The following is a 23,549-nucleotide window of genomic DNA, read 5'->3' as shown; positions in this document are numbered from 1 at the left end:
TTTCCCAGGTACTTCTGTGAAGGTGTTAGTAGTGCTAATCCTGCTAACATTTCTTGGAAAGGTCTGTGAGGTTAGAAATATAGAAGGGATTATTGCTGACTTGTATTTGAATTTGAAAGCACTGGTGTTGTCATTCTTATCTTTACTTCAATTTCTTCTTAAGTGGCGGACATGGTACCTCCTAAAATCCCCTGCATGGCAGCATTCATACTGGAAAAGGAATGTCTAGCACACTTCCGCACCCAACAGAGTCAGTGTCAACAATGTAGCAGAACTTGTAGCAGAACTTGATTGGATCAAAAATTACAACGATCTGTTAGTATGCTGACATCGCTTAGTTGTCCAATAAGCAGGCTGTGTTTTTGATCAAGCTGTATGCCCGATTCACAGGTCTGATTGAATAGCAAAATATCTGGCCATATATGGCTCTGCTTTTTTTTTGCTTAATCTGCAGGCTGAGCGAAAAAAGTGAAACAAGTCCCCTATCCACACAATTGAGGCATATGGTGGAATCTTCCCTGCTATATTATTGTATACTGACAGCGGGGAGACAGCTGCACTCCTCCACTGTCAGAATACACTGATCAGCACTGTAGCCTATTGACTGCAGTGCTGATCGAACTAAAGTTTTCTGGCTAACCCATTTTTGAGCAGTCGATTAGTAGATCAACTGTTCATGAACAGGAATGGCCATAATTGCTTTGAAATTCAGCTGGTCCCTGCTGAAGTGGCTGAATATCAATCCATCTATGGCCAGCTTTAGAAAGTCTTCCAGAGTTAATTTTTTTTCCTGTATATTGTATGTATTTGAACCTGGAATTTTGATATTGCCTGGAATTAAGGTTTAAAGTGGTAGTAAAGTCCAGTGTATTTTTTTATTTTTATGGGCCTCCTGCAGGTATATGCCGTAATGTGACATTCTGCATAGCATGTTTACACATTATGGCAGACTTAACTGTCAAAGACGCCCTCCAGCACTGCAGTGTGATCGATCCAGCAGGTCCCAGGCATTTCCATCTTTGCCCAGTCTTCCTCAGGGTTCCATGTCTTCAGCCGTTTGAATGGCCAAGCTATGATGATGTCACTGTCGTGCATGCATGCAGACGTCACATTGCCGCAGTACAGATCGGAGGCCATGTATGTCCACTGAGCTGTGCATGTGCGACTTAGTGTACATGACGGCTGACAGGCAAGAGGAAGCTTTTATTGCAGAAGAGATTGACGGGATCTCTTCTGTCATAAATATCCTGCCTGTCAGCAAATTTTTATCACCATTTAACTTTGCTGTGCCCAAACTATTACCAGCATTTACAATAAATTTTTTTTATGTTTAACCTTTCATGTTGTAGAATTTAGGGCAGAACACATGATGGATTAGTAGACCTTTTGCAGATGTGCAGTATTTCTGACTTGTGTTTAGGGCACAATTGATTATAGATACTTTGGGTGAGCTATTGGCCATTAGAATAGTAGTAGTAGTTATCATACATTTTATTGCTGTTTTACTAAAACCCTTACACAAGTATAGCAGACGGCTTGCATGTGTGCTTTAGTGTAGGTAATGCTGTCTTATATCTGTGTGTGGGCTCTGTGGTTTGGCTGAATGATTTCTTTACAAATGGCTTGGCTAGCGTTCTGTATACAGTTTATTATTTGACAGTGCTTTGTTTTGGTAACAGAAAAACATCTCGCAGTAAGCAGTGTTGTCTGTGCCCAGCTCTTCAATTTCACGTGTTAGGTGGAATGTATTCCTGTATCCTCCTATGTTATTGAAGGAAGCCACAGTCAGACAGGGTAACAGGAGATAAATGAAAAGAGAGTCCAGAACAACTGACTACCTGCAATACTCATGTGTCGCCCCTATGCATGTGCAAATCATTTAGTGGCAGTGGTAACTCAGCATTCAGATTTAATGTATCTGTACTGAGGGAAGCTTCCCCTTTTCTATGGAAAAAAGTCAGGGCTTTCAGAATGATCAGAGATTCTTCTAGTTGTCTGTGCATGACAAGTGCTCTTGATGATTTTGAGTGTGTTTCTTTCTGAACTCTGTATTTCTGATTTGTCACAGGCAATGCTGACTGGCGGTATGGCTTGCATCTTGAAAAGCCAGAATTACAATAGAAAATATTTTGCAAACCCAGAGGATTGCAGAGTACACTAGTAACTACTACAGTTTTCTGTTTATTATTCAGTGTGTTGTGCAAATGAAAAATGGATTTTTGTCACCATGCTGAACAATTATATATTTCATAATGGCTATTGTTAGTTCTAGATGTAAAGTGTAGGTCTATATGTTGATTTCTAACTAACCATGTACTTATCCGAAACCTACTGACACACTGATTTCTTTTTGTAGTTTTTATTTAATGACAAGTCCATTGTAGATGTTGTACATAAAGAACATATTGCTGACATAAGTACAGATGAATGAGTACCTAGAGAAGTATGTGTGCCAATTGCATGGGTAGATCTTTTTCAACAAAAATATTATCTGTGCAAAAGGTAATCCAATCAGTTTTTGTAATCATCAGAGTGTTTTCAGAATAGGGGACATAAGTAACAAAAATAAATATATGAGGATATAGGCAAGTGGGGTGAAGAAAGTACTATAAGAGGTAGATGTATAAGAAATAGAGGAAAGAATAAGAAAAAAGTTGGATCAGTATGGGAAGGCATGTAGAAAGGGGAGGGGATGAACTGAGACATAAGAAGGAGAGGAAGGAACCTGGTCACCAGAAAGATCATGGTTTATGATAGATGTGGGCCATATCTATTTTCTCATGATCAGAACCATCAAAGGTTAGTTACCATCCTTGGGGGAAGGGCCTGAACATGGTGCCGTGAGCAGCGTGAGCTCCAGGCACCCACCATCCAAGTGCGAAGCCCTGTGCCTGCCTGCCCTGAACTGATCTGAGTGAGGTCCCAGCTGGTGAGGAGCTGGGGTGCCAGTGGTCGGATGGTCCCGGTGGTGGCTGGTGAAGGCGGGGGACCCCCAGAAGTGAGTATGTATGTTTATTCATCCAAATATAAAATGCAGCGCTGTGCGATATTGCTCTAGTATAGGTAACATAGACATAAAACCAAACATGGAATATGGAATTTATATCATAGATGGATAAAATGCAGTCCTGTAATAGTGCTCGCTGTTCTACAGTTCAAATGATAGAAATGCGCACTAACCAGAAGCGTATTGGCAATACGCATGTATATAAATAATCCTGAAGAATCCCCTCTCTTACTGGTCAGAAACTGGATAGAAGCTGGAAGATGTGGAGATGAAGTGCCCTCTTGTGGTAAAGATGAAATCCCACAGGCCAGAGATATCCTTGCAGAGATGTGTGGAGTGGATAATCCCCCTTCTCTGGAACTGATGCAAGGGTCACTCTAAGGCTGCAAGAATGGAAAGCTCCTCACAGGAGACATAGGGAAGAACTCATAGTGTAGTATTTTAAATTGGCTTTATTACTCAAAAAAGCGTTGGTGAGAATCACAGTAGTGCCAGATACAGTGACTGACTGATCCTTCCAAAATCAAAGATGGCCGCCGGGCCTCCACGTGGCGCCGGCGGCGTGATGTCAATGACGTCCTGGGCCCCCTCTGACGCTTTTCGTGCGCACGCACTTCTTCTGAGGTAGAGCTCTACTGTGATTCTCACCAACGCTTTTTTGAGTAATAAAGCCAATTTAAAATACTACACTATGAGTTCTTCCCTATCTCTCCTGTGAGGAGCTTTCCATTTTTGCAGCCTTAGAGTGACCCTTGCATCAGTTCCAGAGAAGGGGGATTATCCACTCCATACATCTCTACAAGGATATCTCTGGCCTGTGGGATTTCATCTTTACCACACGAGGGCGCTTCATCTCCACATCTTCCAGCTCCTATCCAGTTTCTTACCAGAAAGAGAGGGGATTCTTCAGGATTATTTATATACATGCGTATTACCAATACGCTTCTGGTTAGTGCGCATTTCTATCATTTGCACTGGAGAACAGCAAGCACTATTACAGGACTGCATTTTATCCATCTATGATATAAATTCCATGTTTGGTTTTATGTCTATGTTACCTATACTAGAGCAATATCGCACAGCGCTGCATTTTATATTTGTATATCCATTTTGGGACTTTTTATGAGTTTTCCTTGCATGTTCAGCTGCTGACACTTTGGAGCGCTCACTGTAGCCTTTCTATTTACATATGTTTATTCATCCATCTCACTCTTCCAGTGTCAAGTCTTAGACAGGAGCATAATTTCGTAAGAAAACATGGCCTTCCAAACCATTCAAGACTTACCAGTGATAGGGAGCCCCTCACCTCCTTTTGGCACCTGTGCACCACATTTGTTGGCCTTCTGATCCCAAAAAATTCCAAATGCCTGGGTCCAGCATGTAATTTCCAGGAGCTACAAACTGAAGTTTTGCAATCTACATCCTCCCACCTTCATACTTTTAAGTGTGTCTCCTTCCTTGTCTCAACGACAGATCTGCTTGCTGCTGTCCAGCAGCTCTTGCCTCACGGGATCATTATCCATGTACCAACAGAAAAAAGCTTTCAAGGTTTCTCCTTGGACCTTTTTACAGCTTCAGACCAAACAGTGGAGTCTAGACCATTCTGAATCTGAAAACTCAACCTTTTTCTACAGGTTCAAAAGCTTGGCGTAGAAATTGCCAGGTTGGCTATTACATCTCTTTGTGGAGGATTTCTGGCCTCAGTAGACAACTACCACCTCTTTTCACCATAATATTTTCCCTCCCTGTGCTTTCTGAGGGTTCCATTTCTTAGTGGATGAAACAAGTTATCATTAGAGGCAATAGTCTGAAGGATGAAGTTCCTCCTTTCCCTGTTGAGGCACGCTCTTGTTGATGCTTCATTAGCTCTTCAGTGTCAGGCATCTATAACTCACATTTTCAAGACTGCCACCTTGTTTACACATTTTTAATATTCTACCGGGTGGATGTTCAGGCCTCCTCTAATACCAGTTTCAGAAGTAAGGTGCTACAAACTGCTCTCTGTCTGTTGAGCCTCTCTTTACCCATTTGTTATGTTTACCTGTTGGACTTGTTTGCTGCGTTGCCCATCCTCAGTCTGACTGTTTTTGGATGTCCCAATCATAACGATTAAAGAGGCTATGTCCCATACGGTATGACTAAGAAAATAGGATTTTTGTTACTTATTAGAGAAATCCTTTTCTTGGAGCACAGTATAGTCCCTACCCTTTTAATTACATAGTTGGTAAGGTTGTGTAAAGACACCAGTCCATCCAGTTCAACCTGTGTGGGCGTGTGTGTGCTCATGTCAGAAACTCATATCCTTTATCCCTGTATATTGTGTTCACTAATATGCCCATCTAATAGTTTTTTCAAACTGTCAATACTTCCTGTGATAATTGTGCGTATAGATATGGATAATTGACAATCATGTTTTATCAGACTCTGCAAATATCATTCTCACTTCCTCCAGTCCCCCTCCCCTTGCAAGGAATGTGGTCTGTGTGTGTGCACTGAGTTCACGACTGCATAGGGCACAGCTGGATGGGCTTCATGGTTGTAATCCCAATAAGGCCTGGTGCCAGAGGGTCTGACAAACCCTTTCATCTGCCCGGTCTTAAAACTATAAGTCAGTCCCTTGACATATAGCCTTACCTCAGAGTGGCCATAAAAACGTACATCCCACTTGAATCACTTTTTCATACAAATTCATAAACTTCAACAGAAACAGGGTACATTAAACTAAAGCATATATTCAGATAAGTCATTTTAGTACGAGTCATCTGACACCTTACATCCCTAGGTAACGTCTACCAGAGAGTAGAAAGCAATATCTTTTTATCCATCACAGTAGGATATGCCATATGTAATGTCTGGACGCTCAGAATATTATTCTGCATATTAATCTGCCAGTGGCTAGGATGCTACATGTACCTAGTGACCATGGTATAAACTTGGGAGGGATTTGGTCACAGCTGGGGTCTCCGCCTAACACCCCTCCCCAAATGAGGCAATTGGCTCTTGGCTTCAGTAGACACCCCCTGCTGGGACACTAGAAAAAAAGCTGTCATGCCTGGAGAGAGAGAAGGAGAGATTCTCCCTTTTAACACCAGAAACCATCTTTGGGAGAAAAGGCAATCCTTTTGTTCGGAAACTTGGAATCTGCTTAAACCAAGGACTTCTGCAAGTATCCTACCTTCTTAAACTTCTTTCTTTTATCTCTCTGTTGTGTTATTGCTCTCTCTATTTATATATATGTATATATATATATATATATATATATATATATATTGGCTACATCTTTTCTGTAAGTATTTTTATTGCACCATTTTGACCTTTTTAGTAATAAATCCTATTTTCTGAAAAGTGTTGAAACTGTCTCTAAAACGTTTAATGCAAACTAAAAGAATCCCTGTCTCTGAAGAGTGCTACTTTGTGTTTTAAAACCTCTGCATATATCTGTCTGCGGTGGCAGTGTATACAGACGCTTATTCAAACATCATAGTGTTACTGCTAAGATTTGTGAGTTTCCTCCTTCTCTGTAAAAAGGTGGTGGTGGCAGTGTGAAGGGTTAATTGCATAATTAACCTGACTCAGTAATTGCTCTCAGGCTGCTGGCACATAGATTGTGGTCCAGCAAGCTGGAAAATCTTTGTGCAGGGTGCAGCTGAGAGTGGCATTGTTACACAAGTGACAGCACGGTCTGGGATTGGCTGGTCCTTCGGTCACAAGTTGGTGAGAAGGGCTGGGGTCTGACGTCACACTTCCCACTTTAACCAAAGATTGTTTCACATCCTTACCACCTTGACAGCAAAAACCCCCATACGCAGTTTAAGGCTAAACTGCTTCACAAGTTTCATTGAGTGGCTGTGTATCTTCTTAACCACTTGCCCTCCAGAGGATTTACCCCCTTCCTGACCAGGCCATTTTTTGCACTGCACTGCGTTACTTTCACTGACAATTGCGCGGTCATGCAACGCTGTACATAAATTAAATTTGTCATTTTTTTCCCCACACAAATAAAGCTTTCTTTCTGTGGTATTTGATCACCTTTGTGGTTTTTCTTTTTTGCGCTATAAACAAAAAGAAAAATGACAATTTTGAAAAAAAAAACAACTTTTTGACTTTTTGCTATAAAACATATTCAATTAAAAAAAATAACATGTTTTCATAAACTTAGGCCAAAATGCATTCTGATAAATGTTATTGCTAAACAAAATCCCAACAAGTGTATATTAATTGGTTTACATGATAGTTATAACATCTACAAATGGCTGTGTGTGTATGTATGTATATGTGTGTATGTATGTGTGTATATATATATATATATATATATATATATATATATATACTGGAATTTTCATTTATTTATTGTATATCAGTATGGAGGCGATCAGCGACTTATAACAGGACTGCGGCGGGCATTCTGACACTGAGTGGGAACTAACTGCCACTGACATCTCCAGTGACACTAATACAGTGATCAGTGCTAATAAAAAGCACTGACACTATACTAAAGACACTGGTCAGGAAGGGGTTAACATCTGGAGCGATCAAAGCGTTAACAGTGTGCTATGTGTGTTTTACATTGTGTGCTGTTTTACTTGGGAGACATGCTGTTTCCTGTCAATCACCTGATCTCAACCCAACTGAGCATACATTTCACTTGCTGAAGGCAAAACTAAAGACAGAAAGACCCACAACCAAAGAACAACTGAAGACAGCTGCAGTTAGAACCTAGGAAAGCATCAGAAAGGAGGAAACCCAGTCTTTGGTAATGTCCATGGGTTCCAGACTTCAGGCAGTTATTGCCAGTAAAGGATTCTCAACAAACTATTAAAAATGAACATTTTATTTATGACTATATTCAATTGTCCAATTACTTTTGGTCCCTGGAAAAAGGGCAGATGGCTACTCTGTAATTTCTAAACCCTTCCTCCAATTTTTTTGTACATACCCTCAAATTAAACCTAAGAGTGTGAACTTTCATCTGACATCCATTATATAACTAGAAAAGCTACAATTTCTGGGGAAATTGTGTGAAGTGTTCTTGCCTCCACCAGTAGTCTACAACTGGAGTGGGCGGAGTAACTGGGTGGAGTGGCTTGAGTAACTGTTGTGTGGCTGGAGTAACTGTGAAAAGGTTGGACTGGGCAGAGTAACTTTATGGAGTGGGCAGAGTAACTGTGTGGAGTATTTGGAGTGAGTAAAGATAGTAAACATTACACTAACCAATTGATTTATCAAATGGTCGTGGTTTTAAAAATTATAAATCCTACACTGAAGAGCTTTATATTGTAAGGATCACAAGACCCAGACCTACATTTTGATGCATAGTATGTCTCTGAAATATTAAAAATGAAGGCACAGTCGCAGTTTAGAAATTGCCCTTCAAATTTGAGGTGGCTATAGTGCAGTCTCAATGAATGTCAATGGGCGGCGTGAGTTGCAAACAAATGGTCATATTGTGAAAACTATCAGGACTATGGCTTAGCCGTGGACATTTTTAGTGGCAGCAGGGATAGCTGAACGTTTTTATATAAGATTTGTGTAGGTGGGCTTGAAAATGAGGGAGTGATGGCAGTTTAGAAATCATGTCCTGATTTGTGAGCTCACACTCTAGCTTTTGTCAGCTCCCACTCTAGTTTTGAACATTCCGCCATTCATTCCTATGGAACCAATTTCACCACAAAAACACCGATATTTCGTGAACCATTCGGCGAAACATTCCACAAAGTAATAGCACACCAATCAGGAACAATCCGCACGCAGAGGTTCGCTGGTAGTGGCAGGGATTATTTAGGGATGTCCCTGCAGCCCCTTTTTTTTGCCAGTGCAGTCACCTGAAAGGTAGCTGCATATAACTTGGTTGTAATGATTAAACCCTGTGTCCTGTACTGTACAGTACCTTGAAAAAGTATTCATAACTCTTGACATTTTTCACATTTTGTCATGTTAAAGCCAAAAACGTAAATGTATTTTATTGGGATTTTATGTGATAGACCAACACAAAGTGGCACATATCTGTGAAGTGGAAGGAAAATGATAAATGGTTTTCAAATTTGTTTACAAATAAATATCTGAAAATGTGGTATGCATTTGTATTCAGCCCCTTTACTCTGATACCCCTAACTAACATCTACCTTCAGAAGTAACCTAATTAGTAAATAGAGTCCACCTGTGTTTTACCTCAATATAAGTATAGCTGTTCTGTGAAGCCCTCAGAGGTTTGTTAGAGAACATTAGTGAACAAACCGCATCATGAAGGCCAAGGAATACAACAGACAGGTCAGGGATAAAGTTCTGCAGAAGTGTAAAGCAGGGTTAGGTTATAAAATTCTGCCTGAATGAGATCCCAAAGCGCCAGATGTAAACAAGGTTTCAGGAGAAATCTCTGTGCAAAGACTAGGCCGAATTTCAATATTGATGCCTGTGATCTTCAGGTCGTCAGACAACACTGCATTAAAAAACAAGCATGATTGTATGATGGATATCACTGCATTGGGATTCTTGCAAAAATCACTATTTATGGACACAGTTCTCTGTTCCAGCCAATAATGCAAGTTAAACTTCTATCATGCAAAGAAGATGACACGTACCTGATGGGAGACTGAATTGACGAGGTCGGCCTCGCTTGTGTTACTAGCCCTGACCCCGTTGAGGTTAGAGCAGAGGGAGTCTAGGGACCAGGGGGACAAGAGCGCCAGTGGTTGTTGCTTGCGGTTCTTGCAGGTGGTGACCTTGGTAGGCAGCGTATCTTCTGATTTTAGCACCTTAATAGCAGACAGAGCAGGTTCTGTGTAGTGCCCGATGTGCAGCAGAGCAAGGTAGGTAGCCAGGACACAGGACAGGAGCAGGGTCATAGGATAGCCGGGGTCATCAACAGTCAGGCAGCGCGGTACAGAATCAGAAGGAAAAGCCAAAGTCAGGAGCAGAGCCGAAGTCAGGAACCAGGAGCAGGAGAGTAATCGGAGTCGCTAACCGCGTTTATAAGCGTTTCCGTTTGAAAAATTTTTTAACTCTTCCATTTCCAGATGCTGTCCAGGGCCTTTTTTCATCATGAAAAATGAATGCAAGGCGTTTTCCCGGTACTGAAATGGACCTAGCACACCATACTTTGAGGTTTTGCATGAAAGAAAATATGTTAGACACTGCTGCAATAATTTCTGCACAGAAATGAGCTGGAACACATCCAAACACCACAAAGAAAAAAAAAGACAGCTAATCTCAACAAATACTGCTCTCTCTGCTTCTGCTCTGTCTATTTCTCTCAAAATGTTTGAAATAGTTAATTTTTTACTGTTTTTCAGTGCATTCTGGGCATTTTGGAAGTTCTCCAGAAGTTATCTTTAAAGAAAGCTTCTAAACGCAAACGCTCATAAACGCGGTATGCAAATGCGGCTAAACAGCCGTTTTTTAACCTACATTTTCCAACAGTCAGTTTCCATCTTTCAGAAGTATCCCGTGTACATGGGGCCTTAAGAGCGCAAAATCCTCTTGATTTCTGAGTTTTAAATAAGACCGGTTCAACCTGAATATTTCATAAGAGGGTTCTAACCATTGGCACCTAAAGTGTATATAAACCCCAAAATAATTCCTTAGATGTGGTGTGTGTATTAGTTTTTATTTTCCCCTTTTAAGTTAACAAACTTTTGTTCCATAATGTCTCCATTGATTTCTCCATTGTTTTTGTGTAGGCAGCCTGTATTGTTATACAGGTTGAACTTCAACATGGTTGCCTTTGTTCATCCCTATTACACTGTGGATTGTCGAGATTAGTAGTTTACTCAATAAAGATGGGGTCCTTTTGTGTTTTCTGTTAAGCTTACAGAAAGTGACTAGGGCACTGTATTTTGGCAAGATCAAAAAGTATTTTCAATAAATAGAAAATACAGTGCTCCGCTTCAGATACACCCGCCAGTACAATCTCAGCTGCTGGTGCCGACTCCTCTAATGATTTGTTCTCCACATCAGAAGCAAAAGTAGAAAGAAGAAAAGTATCTGCACTCTGGATTGAGAGCCATCATGGAAGTTTTATTGAACTGCCCATTGCAAGACAGACCACCTGAACTCTGCCCTTTAATGTGTTTCATTCGTAATGAGCTCAGTTATTTTTTGTACATACTGAAAATGTTCTTGGCCTACAAAGTGAAAACTAATTCAGTCAAAAATATAATAATAATAATTCAGGCACCACATCTAAGAACCAGTAGGCATTTTGTGCTTTTGGGGTTTAGATACACTTTAATCTTAATCACGTGACTCTAATTTCATGGATTAGAAGCAGTGTGATAAATGTAGGGCTGTGCCTGCTTTTTCCACATGACTAATCTGCATTTTTGCTCATTTAGAATATGAGAATGATTAGATGAATGTCAATTTCATGTGTCATTTGTTCAGAGATACAGTGGTGAGAATAATTATTTGATCCCCTGCAGATTTTGTAAGTTTGCCCACTTCCAAAGAAATTAATGGTTTATAATTTTTATCATAGATGTATTTTAATTGATAGACAGAATATCAACCAAAAATACAGAAAAAACACGATACAAATGTTATAAATTGAGTAGCAGTTCAGTGAGTAAAATAAGTATTTGATCCCCTACCAACCAATAATAATTCTGGTTTCCACAGACTGGCTGTGTGCTCATGTGGTACACAGATTAGTTCTGGAGCTCCATACAACATTTTGCCTCATGGTGTAAGGATGATCATCATAAAAGTGAGGGATCAGCCCAAAACTACACAGGAAGAGCTTGCGAATGATCTCAAGGCAGGTTTAGACCACAGTGACCAAACAAACCATTGGTAACACAATATGCTGATATGGATTGAAATCCTGCAGTGCCTTCAAGGTCCCCCTCCTCAAGAAGACACATGTACAGGCCCATCTGAAGTTTGCCAATAAACATCTAAATGATTCAGGGAAGGATTGGGAGAAAGTGCTGTGGTCAAATGAGATTAAATGGATCTCTTTGGCATTAACTCGACTTGCCGTGTTTGAAGAAAGAAAAATGCTGGCTATGACCCTAAGAACACCATCACTACAGTCAAGCACAGAGGTGGAAACATTATGCTGTGGGGCTGTTTCTCTGCTAAAGGTACAGGCCGACTTTGTTTCATTGAGGGGCCAGTGGACAGGGCCATGTATTGTGAAATCTTGGATGAGAACCATCTTCCCAGAACAGTGAAGATAGGTCATGGATGGGTATTCCAGCATGACAATGACCCAAAACATACCACCAAGGCAACAAAGGAGTGGCTCAAGAATAAGGTTAAGGTCATGGAGTGGCCTAGCCAGTCTCCAGACCTTAATGCTATTGAACATTTATGGAGGGAGCAGAAACTTTGAGTTGCCAAGTGACAGCCAAGAAGCTTTAAAGATTTAGAGAAGACCAGTAAAGAAGAGTGGACAAAAATTCCTCCTGAGATGTGTGCAAACCTGGTAACCAACTACAAAAAAGGTCTTGCCTCTGTGCTTGCCAACAAGGGTTTCTCCACAAAGTACTAAGTCATGTTTTGCTTGGGGATCAAATACTTATTTACTCACTGAACTGCAACTCAATTTATAACATTTGTATTGTGTTTTTTTCTGGATGTTTGGTTGATATTCTGTCTTTATCATTTAAAATACACCTATGATGAAAATTATAGACCTTTCATTTCTTGTAAATGGGCAAACATACAAAATTTGCAGGGGATCACATAATTATTTTCCCCACTGTATCTGTTTGATTGAAGATCTGATATAAAAAACAGTACACATGTATATAAAAAATAATCATGGCAAGAGCAGCAAGTTCTGGATCAAATCACTATATGTTAGCACTTTCTGCTCTTGCTATGATTATTTTTTTTACACATCTGTATTGTTCTCAATATTTGTAATAATAAAGGGTTGTTGGCGAGGTACTCTCCCCTGCTATTTTTCAATTCGTATCTTGAATATTTCAAAGGCAAGCAAAAAGCAAAGGGCCACATCCAGCCCCTGGGCCACAGTTTGGAGACCACTGCCTTATACTATACAGGGCCTTTTAAGGGAGGGGGAAACTGTGTAATTTCCAATGTTTCCCATTCTCTGATGTGGACCCAACTATATTTTTGCAGAGTAACAGTGAGCGCCAGTGCTGTGATCCTCTGTTTTTCACTACCCAGTGCAAGATGCAGCACGTACTGTAGGCTAGAGATGAGGTTATGCAGAATAAATGGGCAGAGCCTTGCATCAGGGAGAGGCCCTGATAAAAAAAAAAAATATAGAGACCTATTGGGCTGAATTAGAAAAATGTATAGATTCACCCCCATCAACACTTAACAGCTTGGGTGGAAAAATCCCATACTGCCTGCTATTGTATTCTGACAGCCTGCACCCACGACTGTCAGAATACCCGAACAGTGGCTGGTTGGCTGCATTCTTTGTATTGACATTTTTCCGCCCAGCTCTTTCGATTTTCGAAGTTTTTTCAATTGGGTGGTATCAGCAAGACCACCTATGACTCGAATTTCAGCCAAAATTTTAGCTATGTATGGCTAGCTCTAATTTACACCTAGAAAACCAATAGACAAAGGAAAAAAGTATTATAATTTAACTCTACCGCTACCTACAGTTGTGGCCAAAATTATTCAACCCCCAATGCTGTAAAGGGGTTTAGGGACTATAGTGTACATTTGGAATTGTATTCAGAATCAAATCCTACAAGGACGTTGTAACTACCCAAATGCAACTAAAATGACATCAATTGTTTATGTAATACAGTAGTAAATGGTTCTTATGTGGTTTCTTCATTGCCACAATTATTCAACCCCTTAAAGACTACCACTCTGAAGAACAGAGGTTCATACAGGTGCTTTCCATCAGGTATTGAAAACACCTGTGGATGTCACCGAGCAGCAATCAAGCATAATAAGCACCAATTAGGCAGCTTTAAAATGACTGTGATACTCAGCTCCTTCTAGACATTTACTGGTGTGGTTACAAACATGGTGAAGGCAAGAGAATGGTCCAGGAAGACAAGAGAAGAGGTGATTTCTCTTCACAGGAAGGGCAATGGCTATAAGAAGATTGCAAAGATGTTAAACATACCAAGAGACACCTTAGGAAGCATCATTCGCAAATTCAAGGCAAAGGGCACTGTTGAAACGCTACCTGGTCGTGGCAGAAAGAAGATGCTGACTTCGACTGCTGTGCGCTACCTGAAGCGTAGAGTGGAGAGAAGTCCCCGTGTGACTGCTGAGGAACTGAGAAAAGATTTGTCAGATGTGGGTACAGAAGTTTCAGCCCAGACAATAAGACGCACACTGCGTAATGAAGGCCTCCGTGCCAGAACTCCCAGGCGTACCCCCTTGCTGTCTCCAAAGAATAAGAAGAGTCGACTGCAGTATGCCAAAAGCCATGTGGACAAACCACAAAAGTTGTGGGATAGTGTTCTGTGGACTGATGAAACAAAATTAGAACTGTTTGGGCCCATGGATCAACGCTATGTTTGGAGGAGGAAGAACAAGGCCTATGATGAAAAGAACACCTTGCCTACTGTGAAGCATGGTGGAGGGTCAATCATGCTTTGGGGCTGTTTTGCTTCTGCAGGTACAGGGAAGCTTCAGCGTGTGCAAGGTACCATGAATTCTCTTCAGTACCAGGAGATATTGGATGGAAACGTGATGCAGTCCGTCACACACCTGAGGCTTGGGAGACGTTGGACCTTTCAACAGGACAATGATCCCAAGCATACCTCCAAGTCCACTAGAGCATGGTTGCAGAGGAAAGGCTGGAACATTTTGGAGTGGCCATCGCAGTCACCAGACTTAAATCCGATTGAGAACCTCTGGTGGGACTTAAAGAAAGCAGTTGCAGTGCGCAAGCCTAAGAATGTGACTGAACTGGAGGCCTTTGCCCATGAAGAATGGGCGAAGATACCCGTAGATCGCTGCAAGACACTTGTGTCAAGCTATGCTTCACGTTTAAAAGCTGTTATAACTGTAAAAGGATGCTGTACTAAGTACTAAGATTGAATGTCACTTGGGGGTTGAATAAAACTGATAATGCTGTGAGCACAGAAAAGACATTTGTGGTTATTTCATTATAACTGTTATGTTATATTTGTCTGACCTACAAGTGCCTCTTTAATGTAAATGTAAGCAAGATGACTGAATGATCAAAAGCAATGTCAAACTGGCCAAAACACTCAATTTCAGTGGGGGTTGAATAATTTTGGCCACAACTGTATGTTTGTCTCACTTGCTACTGTGCAATTTAGACTTCACTTATTATATTTGCTTTAGGCCCCTCATTCTGTTGAGACCCCTGCCACCCAAACAAACGTTTAGGATATTGGAAAATGCTAAATTTAATATTAACCCACAGTTAGCATGCTGGGTTATTTAAGAAAATGCTGCAGTGTGGCATCAGCTTAGAGCAGAACACCAGGCATATTTAAAAGCACAAGTCAAACCAACAGAACCAAGACATGGTAAAGTAGAGAAATCCTTGGTATGAACAATAAAAAACCACAAATGATTAATAAAAATATACAAAAAGTACAGTACATTCATTTTCTAAAATCAGGCCACATGATCTGGTTGTCCTGCTTTATTCTAGATTTAGCCTTGGAAAAGAGGTGCTGCAAAAGCTCAAATTTGGTAACACGATATAGCCATATGACACTTGGAAGTGATTTTCTCTGCAGAACAACTCAGTAGGAATGACGCAAGTAAAGTACTATCAGCCTGTGTTAGTCGAGGTAGTAGTAGAGAGGTGCTGGAGTCACAAGAGGTCAGAATGATTTGAATGCAGTGCTGCCACTAAAGCACATAAGTATTGTTACTTATATCTGAACAGAGATTTAGCAGCTAATATATCAAGAATACTGTAGAGTGTAAATGTTAAGTGCATTGATTAGAGTAAATATTGCTACACTTTGAATAAACGGCATTTAGGGCAGTTATGCATTGCTTAATATTACATACAGGATATGTTAATGTCCAGTTAGTGTATAAACTGTCTAAAGGTCTACTTTGTGTTACTTTTCCACATCCCCCTGCACATGCAAAAATAGAGTGGAAGGTAATACACCACAGGTAATATTACCACATGGATCTGTTGTACTGCACAATATTGCCATGGTAACAGGAGCTGCTGACATGTATAACATGGAGGGAACTCTGCCTGAATGTTGGTTCATTCTGTTACAGTAGTAGACCCTGCCTTAAACATTTTACTGTGCCTATAGTAGATGTTCCTTAATTGAAGGATTCTTCAAACAGAAGAATTGATGCACTTTTAAAGGCTCTCTTTGCTTTTGCAGGGCCAACCCAGCAGCAAGCTATTGTTTCAATTTCTGTTTATTAAACTGCAGCTAATTGGACTAGGGGGATGAACACTGAACAGGATGCTATCTTTCAGGACCAAACTTTGGTGGAACCCTTACAAGCCCTGCCTTCCATCTTATTTTTCTATGTTGATGCCCCATAACAAGTCACGACACAAATTTCCAGAATGGCTCTCACTTCTGTCCATACGCACAGAATCTAATGGCTGAAATCCTGGTCAGCTAAGGCTGTCTGTAAAAGCCTCACTCCTATGCCCTTTAAAGGAGGATGTTTTCTTTGTGAGGCACTGGAATAGTTCATAAAGATGTCACAGGAGGAAAGGTCTTTTTCCCACTGTGGAAGGCTCCAAAACTACCCCTTTCTATCTCATCAAAACACAAAGTGCCACATCAGACTTCAAATTTAAAGCCAAAATTCAGCCCTTCCTTTCAGTGCAAGACTTGGAACACAAGGCCCACTATGTCTGCCGCAAAGCCTTCTCCACATTGAAGGGGTACCCTCACTCCTAGGATTGGGGGAACATCTGTAACAGTTTGCATTCCTGCGGGTCACAGAGGTCCTAGACTTATGGGTTCAATCAGTGGTTTCAAAGGGGTACGAAATAGTTTCAAACTCTAGCCACTCATCATTTTCTTCTCCCAAACTGACTGAAATCTGCTCAAGGACAGTCAGATTTAAAGACTGTCCTGGACCATCTCTTGTACCAGTATAAGTAACTTTACATTTATAAATTTTGCATATAATCTGCAATGTCAGTTATTGCCTCTCTGGGACAAGGAGAATAATTGGCATCAGTAGACATTCAAGATATCTACTTCCATATTCCCATATACCATCCTCATCAGAACCTTCTGCACTTTTCAGTAGAAGGCAAACACTTCCAGTTTGTTGCAATGCCATTTCACCTATCTTATGCACCTAGAGTATTCACAGAGCTGCTTGCACCTCTACTTGCCCTCTTAAGGCCTCGGCATCCAGGTTATGGGTTACCTAGACCACCTTCTTCTAAAGGATTTATCTCCCTCACAACTGTCTGCTGTCCAGATTCTTTAGGTTTTTGGTTGGGTATTCAACTTCCAAAGTGTCTGCCCTCCAGCCTTCTCTATGTCTGGAATACCTAGGCCTCCTACTAGTCATGGCCCAGGCAAAAGGTTTTCTTCCATCAAACCAGCTTCTGTCTCTAGGGTCTCATGAAGGACCTTAAGATTCTAAAGACTTCCATCAGTGAAATTCTCAATGAGGTTCCTTGGCCTCGTGGATGTCTCATTCAAGGATGTTCCCTTTGCTCAGTTCTGCTCAATGCCTTTCCAACACCACATTTTGTTGGTCTGGAACAAACACATTCTGTCTCTCCACTTCCCTATGCTTCTCACCAGTCAAGGTGAGGACTCCTTAGCCAATCATGTCCTGGACTGGGAAAGTTGTTTCTCTCACACTCATGGAAGGTGATGACAACAGATGCCAGTCTCACAGGATATAGAGGAGTATTCCAATCTCTTGCAGTTAAGAGAACCTGATCACGCAGGGAAGCAAGGTTCTGTATTAACATCTTAAAGCTCAGACCAATTGAAATTCGCTCAGCATCACTGGATGGGTAAAATCAGGCAATGCCACGGCAATGACCTATAACAGTTGTTAGGACTACCAGGAGTCCGGCAGCCTTGAAGGAAGTAAATCTGATTGTCTCTGGGGTGGAAAAACACTGTCTAGCAATCTCTAATGTTCATATCCTGGGAGTGGATAATTGGAAGGTGTATCTCCTCAGGGTAATTGTCCCTTGATCCTGACATGTTTAATCACCTATATCAGAAATAGAGGGCTCCAGAAGTAGACATCCTGGCCTCCAGATTCAGCAACAAGTTACACCTACAGTCGTGGCCGAAAATATTGGCTCCCCTGCATTTCTGTCAGATAAGGCACAGAAAATTGTTGCAATTACAAATGTTTAGGCATTCTCATGTTTATTTCTTTTGTTTGTATTGGAATGACACAAAAAAGTGGAGAAACAAAAAGCCAAATCTGACACATTCCACACAAAACTCCAAAAATGGACTGGACAAAATAATTAGCACCCTCAATTTAATATTTGTAGCACACCCCTTAGGAAAAATAACTGAAATCAATCGCTTCCTGTGACCATCAATACGTTTCTTACATCTCTCTACTGGAATTCTGAACCACTCTTATTTTGCCAACTGCAACAGATCTTTCATATTGGAAGGGTTCCGTTTCACAACTGCTGTAGACTTCCTAGTGGCTATTTCATCTGCCAGCCATGTTTAGAGTTGGCTATCCCTAGTAATGAGCCCTTCCTAATTCATAGGGACAAAGTGGTATGACGCTGAGCATGTGCACTCAATTTCTTTGGTTGACCATGGCAAGGCCTGTTCTGAGTGGAACTTGTCCTGTTAAGCCGCTTTATGGTCTTGGCCACCGTGCTGCAGCTCAGTCTCAGGTTCTTGGCAATCTTCTTATAGCCTAGGCCATCTTTATGTTGAGCAACAATTATTTTTTTCAGATCCTCAGAGAGTTCTTTGCCATGAGGTGACATGTTGAACTTCAAGTGACCAGTATGAGAGAGTGAGAGCAATAACACCAAATTTAACACACCTGCTCCCCATTCACACCTGAGACCTTGTAACACTAATGAGTCACATGGCATTGGGGAGGGAAAATGGCTAACTGGGCCCAAATTGGACATTTTCACTTAGGGTCGTACTCACATTTGTTGCCAGTGGTTTAGACATTAATGGCTGTGTGTTGAGTTATTTTGAGGGGACAGCAAATTTACACTGTTATACAAGCTGTACACTCACTACTTTCTACTTTACATTGTAGCAAAGTGTCATTTATTCAGTGTTGTCACATGAAAAGATATAATAAAATATTTACAAAAATGTGTACTCACTTCTGTGAAATACTGTATATGGACCTGGGGGGAGGGGGGGGGAAGTGTGGGGTCATGTCCAAAAGCATTGCCAAAGTCCAATCTCCTGAAGTTAGTAGCCTATAACTCAGGGTCTATGAAGATCCATTCTGTGTCCTGTACTGTATGCCAATATTTGTATACCTTTATATGACTAATTTATACACATATGGGAGCATTTTTCTATGATACTTGGGGCTTGAGAATTTTCTACATGTGGGTCATTTCCATAATGGCAAACACTTTGGGGCTCAGGTACTTGCTTTGATTCTTTTACCAGCATAAAGAAAGTAGAATGGATAGATCTATTGGCGATTTTTTTTCAGCTATATATGTAACTGGTTTTACACAATAATTTCTTTTTATGCACAACATATTATTGGATATTCTTAAACAGGTATGAGGTGTGCAATGTGTGCAGGTGTAACATATTTCAGAGACATGTATGTGAGATGGAAGCTGCTACACTCTAGTTTTGGGGAAGTTGATCTTAAAGCTAAATTACAGGCGTTTTTTTTTTGTTTTTTTTGTACAGTTACATTGGTACACGGTAAGCATAATAATTCTATACTTGGGCGATCCCTGTGGAAAGCATGGAATCACTGTAGTAGTTGATCCTAGTACAGTGATCTTTGCTGTCTTCCAGGACCTGTGCCAAGTCACTGCCCTGTCGTATAGCTGATCTATTGGGTGAAAACCTTTGCATTTTACTGAAGGCAAAATGCTTTCTGATTGTAGGATAGGTAGGGTGGTGACGATACAATATCTCAACTCGTCCAGTCAGGGAATGCTCTGCATTCATTGAGAAAATGCAAGGCAGTCTCTCTGAACTGCATCTGTGCAACTTCCCTGTGGTTAATACACAGCAAGGCAGCCTCTCAGCATGGGACTCCAAAGTCTGCAAGGATCACTGTAGTAGTGGTGTCTACTCCAGTGACTTTACTGTTTTCACAGGGATCAACTAGATATGGAATGTGCATGCTTACATAAGTGGAGCAATAGGCTGGATCAATGTAATTGTTAAAAAAAAAAAAAAAAAACGTACCTGGAGTGCTGATTTAACCTGTTCATCTTTGCAAAGAGTAATGCTTATGTGCCAGAACTAGTATGCAGTCCAGGTGTAAGGAAATGGCAACTGCCTTCTGAATCTTATACAGTTATTTTGCTTTATCTTTGATTTCTTGTAATTGCTCTGTAGCAGATTGGTGGCATTGTAATAAAGCAAGAAAACAAATCTGCATAGGTGTAGCAACCAATCAGATTTAAGGTCAGGATTTAAAGAGTAAAATTTCAGTTTCTTTTTTGATATTTAACTTATGATCCAGGGTTGGCATAAGGAGTTATTATGAAAATGAAATCTAACAGAGAATAGTGGGCCTTATCCATAGCAACCTTTTATATGTCAAATGTCTTAACCTGCACTGGGATGGAGAGAGGTGGAATCTGCTTGGTTGCTGCTGACTACATCTCTGCCTTCTCTTGGACAGATTTTATAACATATATTTGTTGTGAAATATTGTTACTTGATTCTGAACTCTTAGGATGTTGTAGCAGTAAGAGAACTTTGTATATCAAGGGTACTGGTTCGCCATCTATTTGATACCACACACGCTATTTCTTTTTATACTAATTTATAAAGCAAAAACATGTTCTTATTGGAAAAAAATCTATATGTATGCACAGCATATACCCACAGCAGTATCTCTGTTTCATCCTGCCTGTTGTCTCTCTAGAACTTGCAATGGGCCCGAGACGTGTTGCTAGGCAGCAGTATCCCGTGGCAGCAGCTGAAGCACATGCCAGCACAGGGACTCTTCTACGAGAGGAACAAGACCAATTTCTTCAATGTAAGTTGTGTTCTGTGTATAATAAGATGGTCAGAATAAAAATGTCTTCTCTGTGTGTTCTTTTGAAAGTGTTAACAGGACACATGAGTCATCTTCTGGTTCATTCTTGTAGAATAGAGCTCAGGTTAGCTGAGTTGCAAGTTAATGAATAAAGGTCTGTTTTATAAAAGCTAATGGGAAGGTATTGGTAGTTGCAGTTCAGAAACAACCAGTCAGATCCTTGCTTTCACATACTAATGTGTGTGCTATAAAATGACAAGCAGAATCTGATTGTTGATATGTGCAATATGTCTGATGCTTTCCAATTACTGGAAACCTGTCATGTTAGTAAAGTTCCTAAACTGCTAACAAACTGAAAAGCTGGCTCCTAAAGATGTCTGGATAAACCTTTGATTTCCTGAGTTTCCCAAAACTTGGGCCACTCAAGTATTCAAATGTGTACTTCAAGGACCCTTATTTTGTAAAGCTGTTGGCGCTATATAAATCCTGTATTATAATAATAATTATAAATAATAACAAAATACTGTATTCTTAAAACTGCCATTAATATGTATAATGATGGAATTCAGTATATTATTTTTGTTGTTAATTAATATGCATTGACATTTCTCTGCATTTGACTGAAGACCAAGTGGTCCAGCAAAAGAGAACTGAGTACCATGTTCCTGTGCAATTTGGCAGCCCATTCATTTGAACGAATTGCAAATTGTACCCAGAACACAAAAAAGTCATGCATGCACTACTTTTGAAAAATACGCTGCACCAAATTGCATGGTACTGCAGTACCATGCCAACTGATGCCTGCAAACGCGCACTGCGTTTCTGGTGCCGTTAACAGTGTATTGGCACGTGCAGCAGATCACAGAGGCAGCGTGCTTTAAATGTGTTGCGGGAAACTCGCATGAAACTCGCCTTTCCTGTACTGCGTTCTGGTGTAATTAGCCTTTAAAGTATATGTAAACCCTCACCTTGTAAAACGACCCATTCAGTTTAAAATAGAAATGAAAGGCAAAACATTTGTGTGTAGATATGAAAAAACATAAACACTTTTTTTCCTCTTTTTTTATATTGATCACATTGTCTCTGTTTTCAGCTGCATAAGAGCTGGAGGGGGAGAAACAGCAGTACATCGATCTTCCCAGTGAAAGGGAGGGGGGGGGTAGTGTCATGAAAGGTCTGATCATTGGAGGAGCGCTCACTGAGTTCCCAGCATAGCTAAAGAACTGACCATGGTGTGTTCTTCTGAGTGTGGTCAGTTTTAATAGGAAAGCAGAGGGGCTGACTGGAGCACCAGAGATTTCACACAAAGGAAGCAATACAAAGAGAACAGGGTACTTTTTCATACAAGTACATGTTACAGCAGGTAAATATCAGGCACATATCAGGAATATCAAATGTTGAATTTACATACTTTTTAATGGGACCCGGACAAACTATAACCCTGCCAGTTGTGCTTGAGCAGCTGTAGCAACAATTTGTGTCTAATTAGTATACGGAATTCTATTATTAACTCCATTCAGTTCCAGAATAAAATCACTGAAATTAAAAAAAGAAAACAAACAAAACCCTAATGAGACTTATCTGTCAGTATGGCCCTTTTAAAGGTCCTGCACCAGATTCACAAATCCCTGGCACTCATTTTGATAGCTTTACCGACACATGCAGCAGATTCTGGTAGTTCTGAATAGCACAATGTTTCCAAAGTGGTGGTATTACTGCACCAGATTAAAAAATAATTACCTCCAGTTCATAAATAACAAAACGAGATAATTAGGACCAACTCTAACAGAGAGACAGGCTAGTATACGCTGTGCAGCAGGGCAGCATATTTGCCACTGCTACCTCTTCCCCACCCATGGGTTATTCACAGCCAACAGCATTCTGGTAAGCAGTGATTCTGACAGTTAGAGGACCCGGATAGGGAAGCTGAGACACTAATTCCCTATCTGGTATGCACACTCCTTGTGATAGACATCAGGAGAATCCTATACCCAACAGCAGACTGTGTATTGGTCTTGGATCCGCCAACTGCCTGCTGTCAATCAAAAGGGGAGTGGACCTGATGGGAAACTAATGTCTCTAAATCCCCATGAGGCTTTGCCTACCCATCTTCAGAAAGGTACATCTATAGAACAGTTTTTATTTCACTTAGTAGCTTAGGAAATCTGATGGAATGCTAAGCCTACTTTAACCACTTCCTGACCAGGCTGTAGCCAAAAAATGGCTACAACGCAGTAGTCCAGTTCTGGGAGGGTGTCCATGGATGCTGCGGTGCGCTCTTTGATCGCTGTAACTTTTGGACACAGCTGATCACTCATCGTGGTAAAGGTCCAATCACAGCAGCCCTTTACCATGTGATCCGCTGTGTCCAATCACAGCTGATAATAATGTAAACACACTTGCTGGTTATCAGCTTTTCATTTCCTCAGTGGTGTCAACGTATGGGGGGAGGAGAGCCGATAACCAG

The 23,549-nt window shown here is 40.7% G+C and overlaps 1 protein-coding gene across 2 annotated transcripts in view; it reads left to right on the top strand.

Annotated features, from left to right (window-relative positions):
- The window catches only part of CABIN1 (calcineurin binding protein 1), a 331,038-nt gene that overhangs the window by 195,922 nt on the left and 111,567 nt on the right, over nt 1-23,549 (top strand). For both annotated transcript variants that reach the window (XM_089653220.1, XM_089653219.1), the window contains exon 29: nt 20,969-21,082. In XM_089653220.1, the coding sequence (XP_089509346.1) occupies nt 20,969-21,082 (114 nt within the window). The remainder of the gene's footprint in view (nt 1-20,968; nt 21,083-23,549) is intronic.

This window comes from Staurois parvus, unplaced genomic scaffold (assembly GCF_062004578.1).
Source record: "Staurois parvus isolate SC_StPar_1 unplaced genomic scaffold, SC_StPar_1.0 ptg000704l, whole genome shotgun sequence".
NCBI classification, from domain to species: domain Eukaryota; kingdom Metazoa; phylum Chordata; class Amphibia; order Anura; family Ranidae; genus Staurois; species Staurois parvus.
The sequence above is the reverse complement of the archived record's forward strand: the minus strand, read 5'-3'. Positions and strand labels throughout refer to the sequence as shown.